General features: G+C 36.6%; 1 protein-coding gene across 1 annotated transcript; it reads right to left on the bottom strand.

Annotated features, from left to right (window-relative positions):
- Window positions 1-8,499: 8,499 nt before the first annotated feature.
- On the bottom strand, window positions 8,500-12,768 carry LOC139137426 (E3 ubiquitin-protein ligase TRIM33-like). Its single transcript, XM_070705520.1, has 2 exons — window positions 11,426-12,768; window positions 8,500-8,683 (listed from the first exon to the last, which is right to left on the bottom strand). The coding sequence occupies exons 1-2, from the start codon at window positions 12,686-12,688 to the stop codon at window positions 8,504-8,506; spliced, it is 1,443 nt and encodes a 480-aa protein (XP_070561621.1). The 5' UTR covers window positions 12,689-12,768; the 3' UTR covers window positions 8,500-8,503.
- Window positions 12,769-13,038: the final 270 nt, after the last annotated feature.

The raw sequence follows: 13,038 nt of genomic DNA, 5'->3' as shown, positions 1-13,038 counted from the left end.
AAACAAATGTATGATGTAGGGTAATGTTACCAATCAGTTCAATGCAATATGCCTACGAAATAGCTTTTGACATGAAAAATGAAACAAAAAGGCCATCTGATGGTCATACTGGATCATATTGCAAAACAAATTAACATACATAGAAATAGGGTATACGTATGTCCTAGGCAACTCCGGGAAATGATTATGGATGCACATATGGAGGTATGGAGGGGCAACCAAAGCCGCAACCCTAAGGCCCCCTTCTCCGATTTTCCTAAATGGACTTATTAGGCAGGAGTCAAATTAAGCTACGGTCCTTATATACTTGAACCAACAGCTATCGTTACTTGGTCAATTTGATGCACTAGCTAAAATGCACACTTATTCTATCTACTTTTGAAGTGCTTCATCTCTGCAAAGCGGTTTTCATATTCATGGAAACCACTTTCATATTCATATTTTGTTGTGAAACTCTAAAACTGTTTATACATTAATACTCATTGTGCAGTTAATCTTTAGTCAGTCTATATTATTTGCAAATAGCAATATTTTTGCACTTTTTGGCAAATACTTATTAAAATTATCTTTATACCAGCTTACCGTTATCCCAGAATTGATAGACTCTTCATTTCTTGCATTCTGTTCATCTGTTTTCCTAGCTGCCACGGTAGCTTGGGCCTTTCTTTTGCCCCTTTTCTTTGGTGTGCAGGTTGTTTGCTGTTGTAATAAAGCAAGAATTAGCATCTGCATCACACTGACAGCTTCAATAGGAATCTCATCCCTTTCTTACCTACCCAGCTTTGGCAAATTGATGCACTGAGCTGCCAATTCTCTCTTCTTTGGAAGTTGGCTTCATCCCCTCTAGTGAATGTATTGTATCGTTAACGATATAAATTATTGAAAGGAAACAACTTGATATCACCAACGTAGTGAGTAATTGTCTAAATATGAATATTCATCCTGCAGCTATTCGTTCTTAAATTTTTCAGAACGGAAAATTATCATTAATTTTTTAATTTTGGCAAATGCCTCTAGGTCTTTTGATACCACCTTACCTTTACTAGCCCTGTCGATTTTTCCCCGGAATAAGCAGACTCTTCATTTACAGAATCACGTTCATTTGCTTGGCCAGCTGTCACAGTAGCTGAGGCCTTTCCTTTTCCTTTTTTCTTTGGTGTGCCGGTTTTTTGCTGTTGTAGCAAACCCTGCAATATCTGTATCATATTGGCAACATCTGGAATCTGTCCCGTTGCCATAGGTTTTTCCAACTGTTCCTTTGAGACTCTCTTTTTCTGTAGGAAGGAAAATAGTATTACACATATATGTTATTATTACGGAGAGGAGTAATGTAAACGCCTTAACTATGATGAAATCACTTATTGGCTTATGTTAAGTCTGTTAGCATTCTTTCCGTTTGTTTTCTCTCTCTCTTTATTGATATTTTATTGAAGGCCTTGCGTAACAAACCCATCAGCTAGACACCACAACTAAAATTTGCTAAAACCTGACAATTGAACGATGAAAAAGGAAGTAATCATACATAAAAATATCTAACTCTGATACGAATAAAGAAAGTAAGCAATACTGATCTGTGCCCGAAAATCAAAAAAGCTAATGGCGAATAGCAGGATAGGATCTGCTCACACTTATGCCCTGACCACATTATGGCAAGATAAATAACGTCATTCGTATAAACTAAAAAGATATGAGATGGGTACATTTTGGCGAAAACAAATGTTTTACAATTAAAGTGAGATTTTCTATTTTTCCATATGACGTGAATGTGATGCTGAGAATAGAATTAAGACAATGTAATCAACACGATTCTTTTGAAGAACTGAACCCATGTATGACACCTAAAATCAAATAAGGAAATAACTGAAACAGCAATTGTGCAAATTCCATTATCGCTTCCATAAAGCAGACGGTAGGCAGCTCTAGGAAATCTAAACACTAAATTTTACGTGTATTTTACGGCGATCAAAACTATAAGACAACTGCCCTAAAGTTTACATTCGCAAAATGATAATAATTATCACAAATCAAAATTTAGTTAGCCTTAGCTATCTATGAAAATGCATATGTGATAATGCGCTCACCTTTCAGAATCTTCAAGTCAACAATTTATAAGAATAATAACTTCCTACGTCCAAATTATTTGAAACGGTTGATCAAATTTTGAATATATTAAATTCATCATCATTTGGAAATATCTAAATGACGTCATTTTTACTTTGAAAGCTACTGCCTTCATTATAGATATTTTACCAAAACTGAGAAATTACTCTCCACAATTTTATGTACCAAATTTCAGCAAGTAAATGTAAAATCAAACTTCACTTTCTGATTAGCGGCTTCAGAGAAGATTTTTTTCGCTATTTTAGGGAAAAGCCATAAAAATTCTCAAAACTTAACATACGCTGATATCATTTCAACAAAATCTAAGTGATGTCATTCCTACGTATTACTCATTTACAAACAGAACGGCAATGTCAACTGATTCTTGTAAACATAAGATATGGCAAGATCTCTTGGCCCATTGTGCACATTAGGAATACATCGTGAACTATGAGATTTTAAATTAGTTTACTTTAAGTCACTCAAACAATTACTGGTATGTCATTTAACAATTTCAGGTTCAAAGGCAAGAAATTGACTTTTTTGATGATAAATTTTCTGAAAGCGTTGATAAAGGGAAACATTTTGGTAACCACAGTGTAACCATTGTGTACATACCTATCACGTGAAAGGTAATTTGCATAACCTTTCAAAAATCGGTTTTCCCTATGTTTTGTCTCAAATTTCAAAATATCTGACTCAAACTTGCTGGAATGCAAGCTGTCACAACGCTCTTCCAAACTGTATCTCAGATTTATTATATCTTGCTTAGTTTTTTGGAGCACAATTTTAAAGAAATCAAGTAGGGTTAAATTCACCGCTCTTGAAGTTTTTCTGGCATAAAAATTGTTTCAGAAGGTTTAAAAAATTCTGAGACACACTTTGGAAGATACTTAGAACAGCTTGCACTCACACAAATTTCAGCCACATATCTCAAACCATTGAAACAAAACATAGGGAAAACCGATTCCTGAAAAGTGCAGCAAATTACCTATCACATGATAGTTATGTAAGCAATGATGACACTATGGTAACCGAAGTATTTCCCTATAGCTAGGCTTTCCGAAAATTTACTGGGGTCTAAGCTTATTAACCACTAGAGAATGTTTGCTTAAAATGTCAATTTCTTGTCTTGGAACCTTAACGTCAGATTACAACGTAGTTATTTGAGTGCATTTTGATACACGCTTACCTTTACAGACTGTGTTGGTTTTTCGACATTATTAGCAGACTCTTCTGTTCTGGAATCCCGTTCATCTGCTTGTCCAGCTGTCACAGTAGCTGAGGCCTTTCGTTTGCCTCTTTTCTTTGGTGTGCTGGTTGATTGCTGCTGAAAGAAAGTCTGAAATATCTGAATAAAACTGACATTACAAATCTGTTCTATTGCTAAAGGATTCTTCAATTTCTTTTTTCTAAAATATTAATATTTATATAAAGATTACATAAATCAACATGATTTATGGCTACACTGAAGAGGGATCACAACTTTGGTTTTACTCAAACCTCTGTCAAAGAGTGGATCAAGTCTGTATAGATCTTTTCTATCTGGGTCTATTTCATGTTAATTGTTAAGGACTACTGATACAACTTTCTTTCCTCACGTTAGCGGCAGAAGCACCTGAGCATGTGAGGGTGCTGCTCCCTTTGCACCGGCGTGAGCTAAAAAGCAGTGTACAGTCAATAAACATTGTAAAATAATGAAGGGTGATAGTTGGTTCCATGATGTATACATGATGTATAACTGTGCTGGTCTGTTGCGTCCAGTGTTACAGGATGGTGTGTTACAGAGGTCATTCACTTCGACATCAATGGTTGTGCTCCGGAATGAAAAAGACGCGATGTGTTCATCTGTTTGGCGGTACACACAAACCGATATGGACTATGCAAGCGCGTATGGGAATCCATGTATTTACATGTGCGTTTTGCGCACGTGGTTCTCTTTGTACCGTGGTCCATTCAAATTCCGAGTTTAGCCTTCTGCATAAAGCTCAATGATCAGGTTCAAGTGAAAAATTATTCTGGTGTTTATAGTGTTGGCCATTAATATGAACCTCGGCCATAATTACGTCACTAATATGAAGGGACACTAATGATGAGGTGATAATTGTATGTACATAACCACTATACAGATCGTATATAGGAGGTGTCTTTAAATACTCAAGCACTTGACTTTGGACACGGTCACTCCGTCGAGAATATGGACAACGTCTGGCAGTGTGTAACATCCATGTATAAGAAATAAACGATGTTATCTTTGAAGACTTTGAGCTACCACACTGTTTCTATATGCGGACATCCTCTCGCATGGCGATTCCCCGAGAAGATCGGTGAACTGTAATAGCTGTAGAATTTGATCTAGTAAATTGAGTTTTACGCCGGCCTGCCCGACGGCCCTGTGGGCCGGTAAAACGACTTGTTTGCTAGGCAGGTATATATTTTTCGCCTACTTGGTCGGTAAAAATTTGTGACATTAATATACCTGAATTACTATGTTAAAATTAACAATTTGTAAATCGCCTGACCAAAATTATGGACTTCCATTTGAATTTATGTGAATCGACAGTGATTGTAAAACGTATATGCGGTCGAATTGTGCGCGACATGAGCTGAACAACCCCCATAGCAATGAACTTCTGCACCGTCACGCCAGTAGCCTTTGAATGTTGCAACACACCTACACACTGACCATTCTGGCTCACGTGATGTCTGACACGATGGAAACATTAGCACAATTTACCCGCGACAGTATGAAGGTCACTGTATCACGTCTCCGTGCGCTTCGACATGATATATGGAGCTTCATAAAATAAACAAGAGTCTTTTGTAAGTTCGGCTTCACAAAAGAAATGAGCACAACATCGGAAAATGAAGCCAAGGATGTGTCCCTGAAGTGCACAGGGACTGATCCTGGAGGCCAACTGGGATCGGTCCCAGAGTGCATTTTGAAGCCATCTGAGACCGGTCCTGGAAGCCAACTGGGACCGGTCCCAGAGTGCATTTTTAAGCCAACTGGGAGTCCCAGTTAGCGGTCCAAGTTGGAGGTTTGAGCTACCCTTACACACCTGCAAGGTGGTGAATGACGATTGTCGATCATGATGGTGATGACGGCAAGGCATGCAAGTGATAAATGCTCCGTGCCACTGAAGTGACAGTTCGTCTTTACATATCGTGTATGGTGGCTTTGTCTTGGCGAGGGTGCTTGGTCGTAGTGTTTGTATTAAAATACAGTACCCACGACTTTGCTAAACATGATGTGTCATGTTCTTGTATTCACTTCAGTTACAAATAGTTTCAGCTAGGTATGTATTATGTTCGGCAAAACAATGTCAGGGCCAACCTTTCTCTTATATATATATATATATATATATATATATATATATATATATATATATATATATATATTTATATATATTTATATATATATAAAATGTTCACTTTGTGATATAGAGAAAGCTAGTGAGGCAATGTCTCTCATTTCTTTTTGTCGTGCCTTGCAAACCGAAAGGGTCAAATATACATGAAACATTATTATTAGAAATTGCTATTATTCCGATATCCTAAGCTTCCCTGACCTTGTAATGTTAACTTTTTGTTTGTTCTCCAATGAAACATTTTGAGTTCATGAGAGAGCATAAGTTACACTGGTGCAAAAGTAGTATATTAATGTGCAAGCACTCTTCATAACATCTGACCTTTGTCAGCTATGTGGATCTTTCACAAGCAATATCGTTATAGTTCTTTCATGGTTATTCAGCTGGGTGCACGTACAAGTATCATAACCATCGGTTTGCAAGAATTTTAGATTAAACTCTATGTGGTTTTTGTCATCAGTTGTATGCTTTTTGTTACCCCTTACCTTTCCTAGTCCAGAATCTGTTGATTTCCCCCCGTAAATTGAAGACTCTTCATTCACAGAACACTGACCATCTGCTTGCTTTGCTGTCACAGTAGCTGAGGCCTGTCTTTTTCCTCTTTTCGTTTGTGTGCCGCTAGTTTGCTGTTGTAACAAAGATTGAATGAGCATCTGTATGGCAGCTTCATTGGGACTCTGTTCTGTCGCAGCAGGCTTCTTTAATCGCCTTTTATAGACTCGTTTTTTCTGAAGGAGGAATAGTATAATAATGCATAAATCACTTTGTCAATATTACGGATATGCTTAAGGGGATTGCAGCCTTGGCTTGAATCAAATGACTTATTACTTTGATCAAGACTGTTCGAAACTTTTTGATCTATGAACATATAATTTTTTAGACTTTCATCCATGCATTTCTAACATTACACTAACAGAAACGGTATTGTTCAACATTATCAACAACAACACTGCTAAAATTGGCAAGATTGTTTGATTTTTGACATATCAGAAACACTTCTGCACAATTAAACTTCAGCAAGTATATTGAACCCAATATCAAAAAATGACACTTGGTTCCTGTTTCAGCCAGGTACGTATATATCATGCTTTGGAAAATACAGGTTTTATAGACACTACTTTTTGACTTTGGCGTCTTTGCTTGGTGACTGGGTGCCGTACGTTGTGGGTTGGAACTCGATCGAACACTAACAGTATTCCTTAATGTGCCAGAATTTAATCGCTGATATTGAGAAATCTAAGTTATGTGGCAAATGTCTCTCACAAAAATATATACTTTTTTCATGCATGTTACGACAAAATTTAAAGATTAAAAAAATATAAAGACACATGGCACATGGCTGATTTAGCAGTAACCAGATATGAATTGAAAATGCTCACGTATTTCATTATATATTACAGTTGTGTTTAAATTTAAACTTTTGCTACATGTTTGCAACTTCATTGAAACTGTTATGATCAACATCATGAACAATATTCTACACAGATTAATTCTTCAGGCCACTCGGTATACAAATATGTAATTAGCTGAAATAAAAATATGAAATTTCTTTTACTGCTGTCATTGTCTCACCACTTTATATAGTAAGTATAACTGCCTTTGGTCAAGTCCTTCAAGCCAGATATGCCGAACTGTGGAAGCTAATTAGATATGCAAATTATAGATTAGCTGACATAAAAATGCAAAATGACTTTCAATATTGTTTTAACCTGATTTCATAAATGTACATAGCACGTTTCGCCAACTTTCAGCTAGTCAATTCAGGTATGTATCCCTAATTAGGAAAGTTCATTAAATATAAATATTAGGAATTGACTGAAGTAAAAATGCTTAATGACTTTGAATAATGTTGTATGGAAGTATCTTCAATGTACATAGCAAGTTTCGTCAACTTTGGTCTGGTAAATTCATATATATATATATATATATATATATATATATAATATATATATATATATATATATATATATATATATATATATATATATATATATATATTTATATATATATATATATATATATATATATATATTTATATATATTATATTATATATAATATATATTATATAATATCTATATATTATATATTATATATATATATATATATATATATATATATATATATATATATATATATATATATATATATATATATATCCCTAATTAGGAAGGTTCATTATATATGCAAGTAGGAATTGGCCAAAGTAAAAATGCTTAATAACTTTCAATAATGTCATATCATAATATCTTCATCAACTTTGGTCAAGTCAATTCAGATATATATTCCTAATTAGGAAATTTCATTAAATGTGCAAATTAGCCATAATCTGGACTTTCATGTCACTCTTTTATACATTTTACGGCTGATATATTCTGGTGTGATCAACATTTATAGCAAATCTCATTAAATTGTGTGCAGTCGTTCTCAATGTATATCCTTTTTTTCTAAAATTATTAATTATGCACATGAGCAAAAAGAATGCCAGGCACACCAACCAAAAACTAATTTGTTCTTGCCATTTGCAAACTGAATCTATGTAATAAATTTGATTCTGATCTGATAAGCCGTTTTTGAGATATCTGGCTAACAGACAGACACACAGACGGACAGACACACAGACAGGCAGACAGACAGACAGACAGACAGACAGACAGACAGACAGACATCGCTGCGATATAACCTCACGTGAGATAAAAACTATCATGTTCAATTTACTCAAAAATAATCTTCGAGTTTCGAAAGTGCATTAATGAGAATTATACAGTATGCAAATTAACTGATAACGAGTCCGTGTTAATGGAGAATATTCATTGGCCTAAAATTTTGCAGTATGTATGACAAACTGTGATTATCAAATTTTAATATCACTATCGTGACCAAACCTTACCTGATCTGACCTCAGAGAGCATAATTCAAGGCAAATATATGTGTCCATAGGGCTATGACATGATAACTCACATGTGACAGTGGCATGGTAATTTTGATTTTTTTATATTCTGCGCAAGGATTTTATGCAAGGACTTGAGTCAAATTAGTGCCAAAGTCGTATTTTCATGTGCTCAGCATGTTCAATACATATTACCTTTGGCATCTCTGTGGACCTTTGGCCTGCAATCTCTGAGTCATTTCCTGGTTGTTCCATTGTTGCCTCCATTGCTTGTTTAACACTGGAAGTCTGATCTGCATTCCCAGGAGTTTCCCTTTGTGTCACCTTTATTTTTGTGGCAAGAAAGTTGTCCATGTGAAAAACTTACAAATTATAGTACAGCACATTTACCTATGCATATTTTATCATCATTTGAACAAAGTTCAATTAGGTCATCCTATTGACATTTTTGTTTATTTCTTTACTCCATCATCCAACAACCGTCAATACCCAATTGCAAGATGGGGTATCCTGTGCCCTTTATCCTAGTAAGCAATGAGGAGTAGAGTGCTCAATGAGGAGTAAGCTGAGTGCTTTGCACTTGGGCACAACACCATCCTCCGACATTGAGTCCGTTATGCCAGACTTAATCTCAAACTCACCCTCTTCAAATAGTGAGTCAAGTACTCTAACTACTAACTCGTGGTGCCTCTTTATTCCAATGCTATGAGATATGCTGTTTCAGAGAAGACGAGTTTCAATGGGAAATTACAAAGTAATTCTCAAAAATTTGCAATGTTTAACCCTTGGGATTACATACCAAATAGTAATGACATCTGATTAGCGGTTTTTGGAGCTTTGACTGACAGACTGACTGACTGACTGACTGACTGACTGATAGACAAGCATATTACATAAACGTCCAATAAGCTTCCAATATTGTACAATGTACATATAGACTTAAACTACAAAATTTAGGTTAAGAATCCTTTTTAAATGTAGTTCTCCCTTTCGAAATAACTTTATTTTTGTAGCCTCAGTAGGCAATATATAGAATTTTCGTTGGCTAAAAATCAAATCAACTCGGCTGTACATGTGTATCATAGCAAAGGGTTCACACAAAATTTTTGAGCCAGCAACGGGGAAGTTGCAAGGGGGCAACTATACATGTCAGAGTGCCAAAGGCAATTCTTCGCCAGTACAAAATGTTATTAAATATGCAAATAAGAGATTAATCGTAAAAGTCGTCATTAAGTCATCAAACTTTCAGTATTGAAACAAACTAAGTATGATAAATGAATCTAAACACAAAGTCATTAAATATGATGATGTAGCAGGATGTGATCCTTGCTCCTTTGTGACAAGGGTCAATACAAATCAACAAATATTTACACCTTGGCGAATGTAGTGCGTGTTATTGGCTCCCGCAAGACGAAGTCTTGATAGCTTCTTTTAGGTTATTAAAATTATTATGACCAACATTATGAGCAATAGTTACCATAGCTACAATGCCAAAACTGTTGAGAATACAGATAAGTAATCAGCTTAATTGAAAATACCAAAATCATTTCACGTTCACACCCATAACCTCTGCATACAGTGAAAGACACACCAAAACAACCTACCTTATCATAAAATGGTAGGTTTCTGACACTCCTGATAAGCTTTAACCTTTAGACATGCAATAACATATGTGCTAAATGACCTCTGACTCCAGATGTTGAACAAGATTGGACCATAGGCATTTAGACCGATTTGGATGTGGGTCTTGTTAAAAACATATTTAGACTTGAAAAAATATAACCTTGACAAAATTTCGCTCGTAATTCTATTGCTAATTGTTCTACTTCACTCCATGAGAATAATGCTAATTTTTAGGTGGTGAAATTTAAAAACACACCGAACACCTAAAATTTTAACCGAAGAGGGACTCCCTTGCAGCTTAATAAGCTCAGAACCGCTGTAAATATATATTTTCTGAAAGCCTAGATATAGGGGAATATTTTGGTAACCACAGTGTCACCATTATTTACATAACTATCACGTGACAGGTAATCTGCATAACCTTTCAAAAATCGGTTTTCCCTATGTTTTGTCTCAATACTTCAAAATATCTGACTCAAACTTGCTGGAATGCAAGCTGTGAAAACGCTCTTCCAAAGTGTGTCTTAGATTTTTTATATCTTGCTTAGTTTTTTGGAGCACAATTTTAAAGAAATCAACTATGGTTAAATTCACCGCTCTGGAAGTTTTTCTAGCATAAAAATTGTTTAAGAAGATTTAAAAAAATCATTGGACACACTTTGGAAGATCCTTAGGACACCTTGCACTCACACAAATTTCAGCCAATTATCTGAAAGCATTGAAACTTAACATAGGGAAAACCGATTTTTGAAAGGTTATGCAAATTACCTGTCACGTGATAGTTATGTAAACGATGGTGACACTATGGTAACCAAAATGTTCCCCTATATCTAGGCTTTTCGAAAATATATAATTTACGGGGGTTCTGAGCTTATTAAACACTAGAGAACTGTTAGTTTAAAAAGGTCAATTTCTTGTCATGGAAGCTTAATTATTTTTGAAATAGAGCAATAAATAAAAAACATTGTAAAATGAAATCCAAAATGGCACACATACAATCTGCCCAAAACTATTACTCTACCCCAACAAACACATTCATTTATAGTACAATTTTCTGAATGGATGCGAATACGACTACCTTATGGGTCACATACAGATTTCAAGTCACAAAAACAACGTCTCATTCACTTACGGTAACAAGGAAGTGGACATAATTGAAATATCATGTAATACACCCGCAGATTTTGTTAATAATTGCACCTGTCACTGTTCCAGGTTACGCGGTTGATAATTCGGGCAAAGTGTGCGTGCTGTTCTGGCCTTCCTCTCGCATTAATGTTTTTATTGCTGTATTTCAAAAATATACCTCGTCATATTTCAGCAATGTTTAATATATTCTGTATTCGAAACAAACTAAATCAAACATTGGAACATTGGATATTGAGCTCCTTGTGTGCAGTTTATCAACAGCAAGATAACACAGCTTCTGACCTTGTAACTTACCTCAAATGAACTCTGGCCAGGGTTTCCTAAATCAAGAAAAACTGATCTGCTGACCACACCCTCTGGATTATCAATAAGGGTTTCATGCACGCTGAGAGTGGCCGAAGGCATGGTGTTGCTATCCTCGGCGGCCATTGTGTCAGAGCTAACGCCGACAGTTTGGATATGGCCGAATTCAGCGACATCAGAACTGCCTGTGACGTTGAAATAGAGTGCGCCGGTAACTTGTGGTTCTAAGTCCACCTTTTCTTGTAGAAGTTGGTGCATGTCTTTCGTTATTGCATCTTCAGACATCAATAACTGCGTGTCACTCGCGAAATTCACCTTCATTTCAACAGATTTAATTGTGTCGGCCAGGCGACTGTCCAGTGACGCTATCTGTTTTTGACTACTACTCAGAATCTTTTCCTTTTCTGAGAAAGCGTTCTGATATTCTTCCTTCGCTTTCTTTTGTGCCTCCCGCACATTTTCAATGATGGCATTAGCATGCTGGTCTATGATTTTAAATCCGCCTTTCAAATTTTTTTTTAGCTCGCGCTGTGTCTTTGCGTGAGTGGTCTTTGCCCGTGAGGTGCGTTTTCTCTTGTTGTCAATCTCTTGCAAGCTTGGTTTGAAACGTTCTCTCACTTCTTTGGCGGCGTCTTCTGGGGAAACGTACCTGTGCGTCGGGTTGGGGTGTTCCGTCAGCGCACATCTAAGGCACACACATTTCCTGCAATCTTGACAGAACACATCAACGACTTTATCACTGTGTTTTGTGCAATAAGAGGGAGATTTTTTTGTTGAAGGTTTCAGCTTTTCGGATTCATAGTCTTCGATTGCCAAAAGTCGGTGCTCTTTGCTCACGATGCTATTTTGATGGTCCTGACTGCAAGTTTCACACAGGTACTCAGCGCACTCTATGCATCCTTTTGCTGCATTCTGCCTCTCATGACTCGGGCAACGTTGGCATAGGTAACTTTCTTCTCTCCGATTTCTCCTTGCTCTTGCATTGCAGGCCTGGTCGGAAGGATCTCCGAGTACTGGTACCATGCCTTCGATAGATGACGTTGTCATTTCATCTGGAGACCGCATATTCATATCTGCGGAACAAAGTGGACAAGAAAACGTGTTGCGATTCCCAAATAGCTGCTCACAGTCTCTGCATAACTGATGTCCGCACGTTAAAAGTCTAAGCGTCGCCACAGATCCTGAACAAAGCGGGCATGTAAGCGTTTCCCTTTCCGACGAAGCGACACCGAAGCCTCTCTCACTTGACGCCATCTTGTAAACAAAGGTGTGGGCCTAAATAATTAGTGTCTAACTCGGGCGTAGTGGGTGTCTGTGTGTCCACTGTCACTATGGTGTTCGCTGGCCACGTCGCCTATGTATCCGATCAATAATATGTGATTTATTACACGTTTTATTTGTAAAAACGTTTTGGTAGTTCATCAGGGCTCAACTTCCTTTTTTACTCAAGCTGCATTCACAAATCCCTGGGGGCAGGAACGGGTAGAATTGACGGTTATGTTGGGGGCGCTTGAAATAATTTTTGGACTTAAAGGCGGGACTAGTAGTAAAGTAAAGGTGGTCAACTGGGATTAAGTAAGAATTTTACACCCCATTTTATTCAT

This window comes from Ptychodera flava, chromosome 7 (genome assembly GCF_041260155.1).
Source record: "Ptychodera flava strain L36383 chromosome 7, AS_Pfla_20210202, whole genome shotgun sequence".
Lineage (NCBI taxonomy): Eukaryota > Metazoa > Hemichordata > Enteropneusta > Ptychoderidae > Ptychodera > Ptychodera flava.
The sequence above is the reverse complement of the archived record's forward strand: the minus strand, read 5'-3'. Positions and strand labels throughout refer to the sequence as shown.

What these genes read in the sequence shown, in the direction of transcription:
- LOC139137426 (XM_070705520.1), bottom strand. Translation starts at nt 12,688, where the DNA reads ATGGCGTCAAGTGAGAGAGGCTTCGGTGTCGCTTCGTCGGAAAGGGAA. An exon ending in CTGGCCAGAGTTCATTTGAG is followed by an intron (nt 8,684 to 11,425) that starts GTAAGTTACAAG and finishes ACAAAAATAAAG; the next exon opens with GTGACACAAAGGGAAACTCC.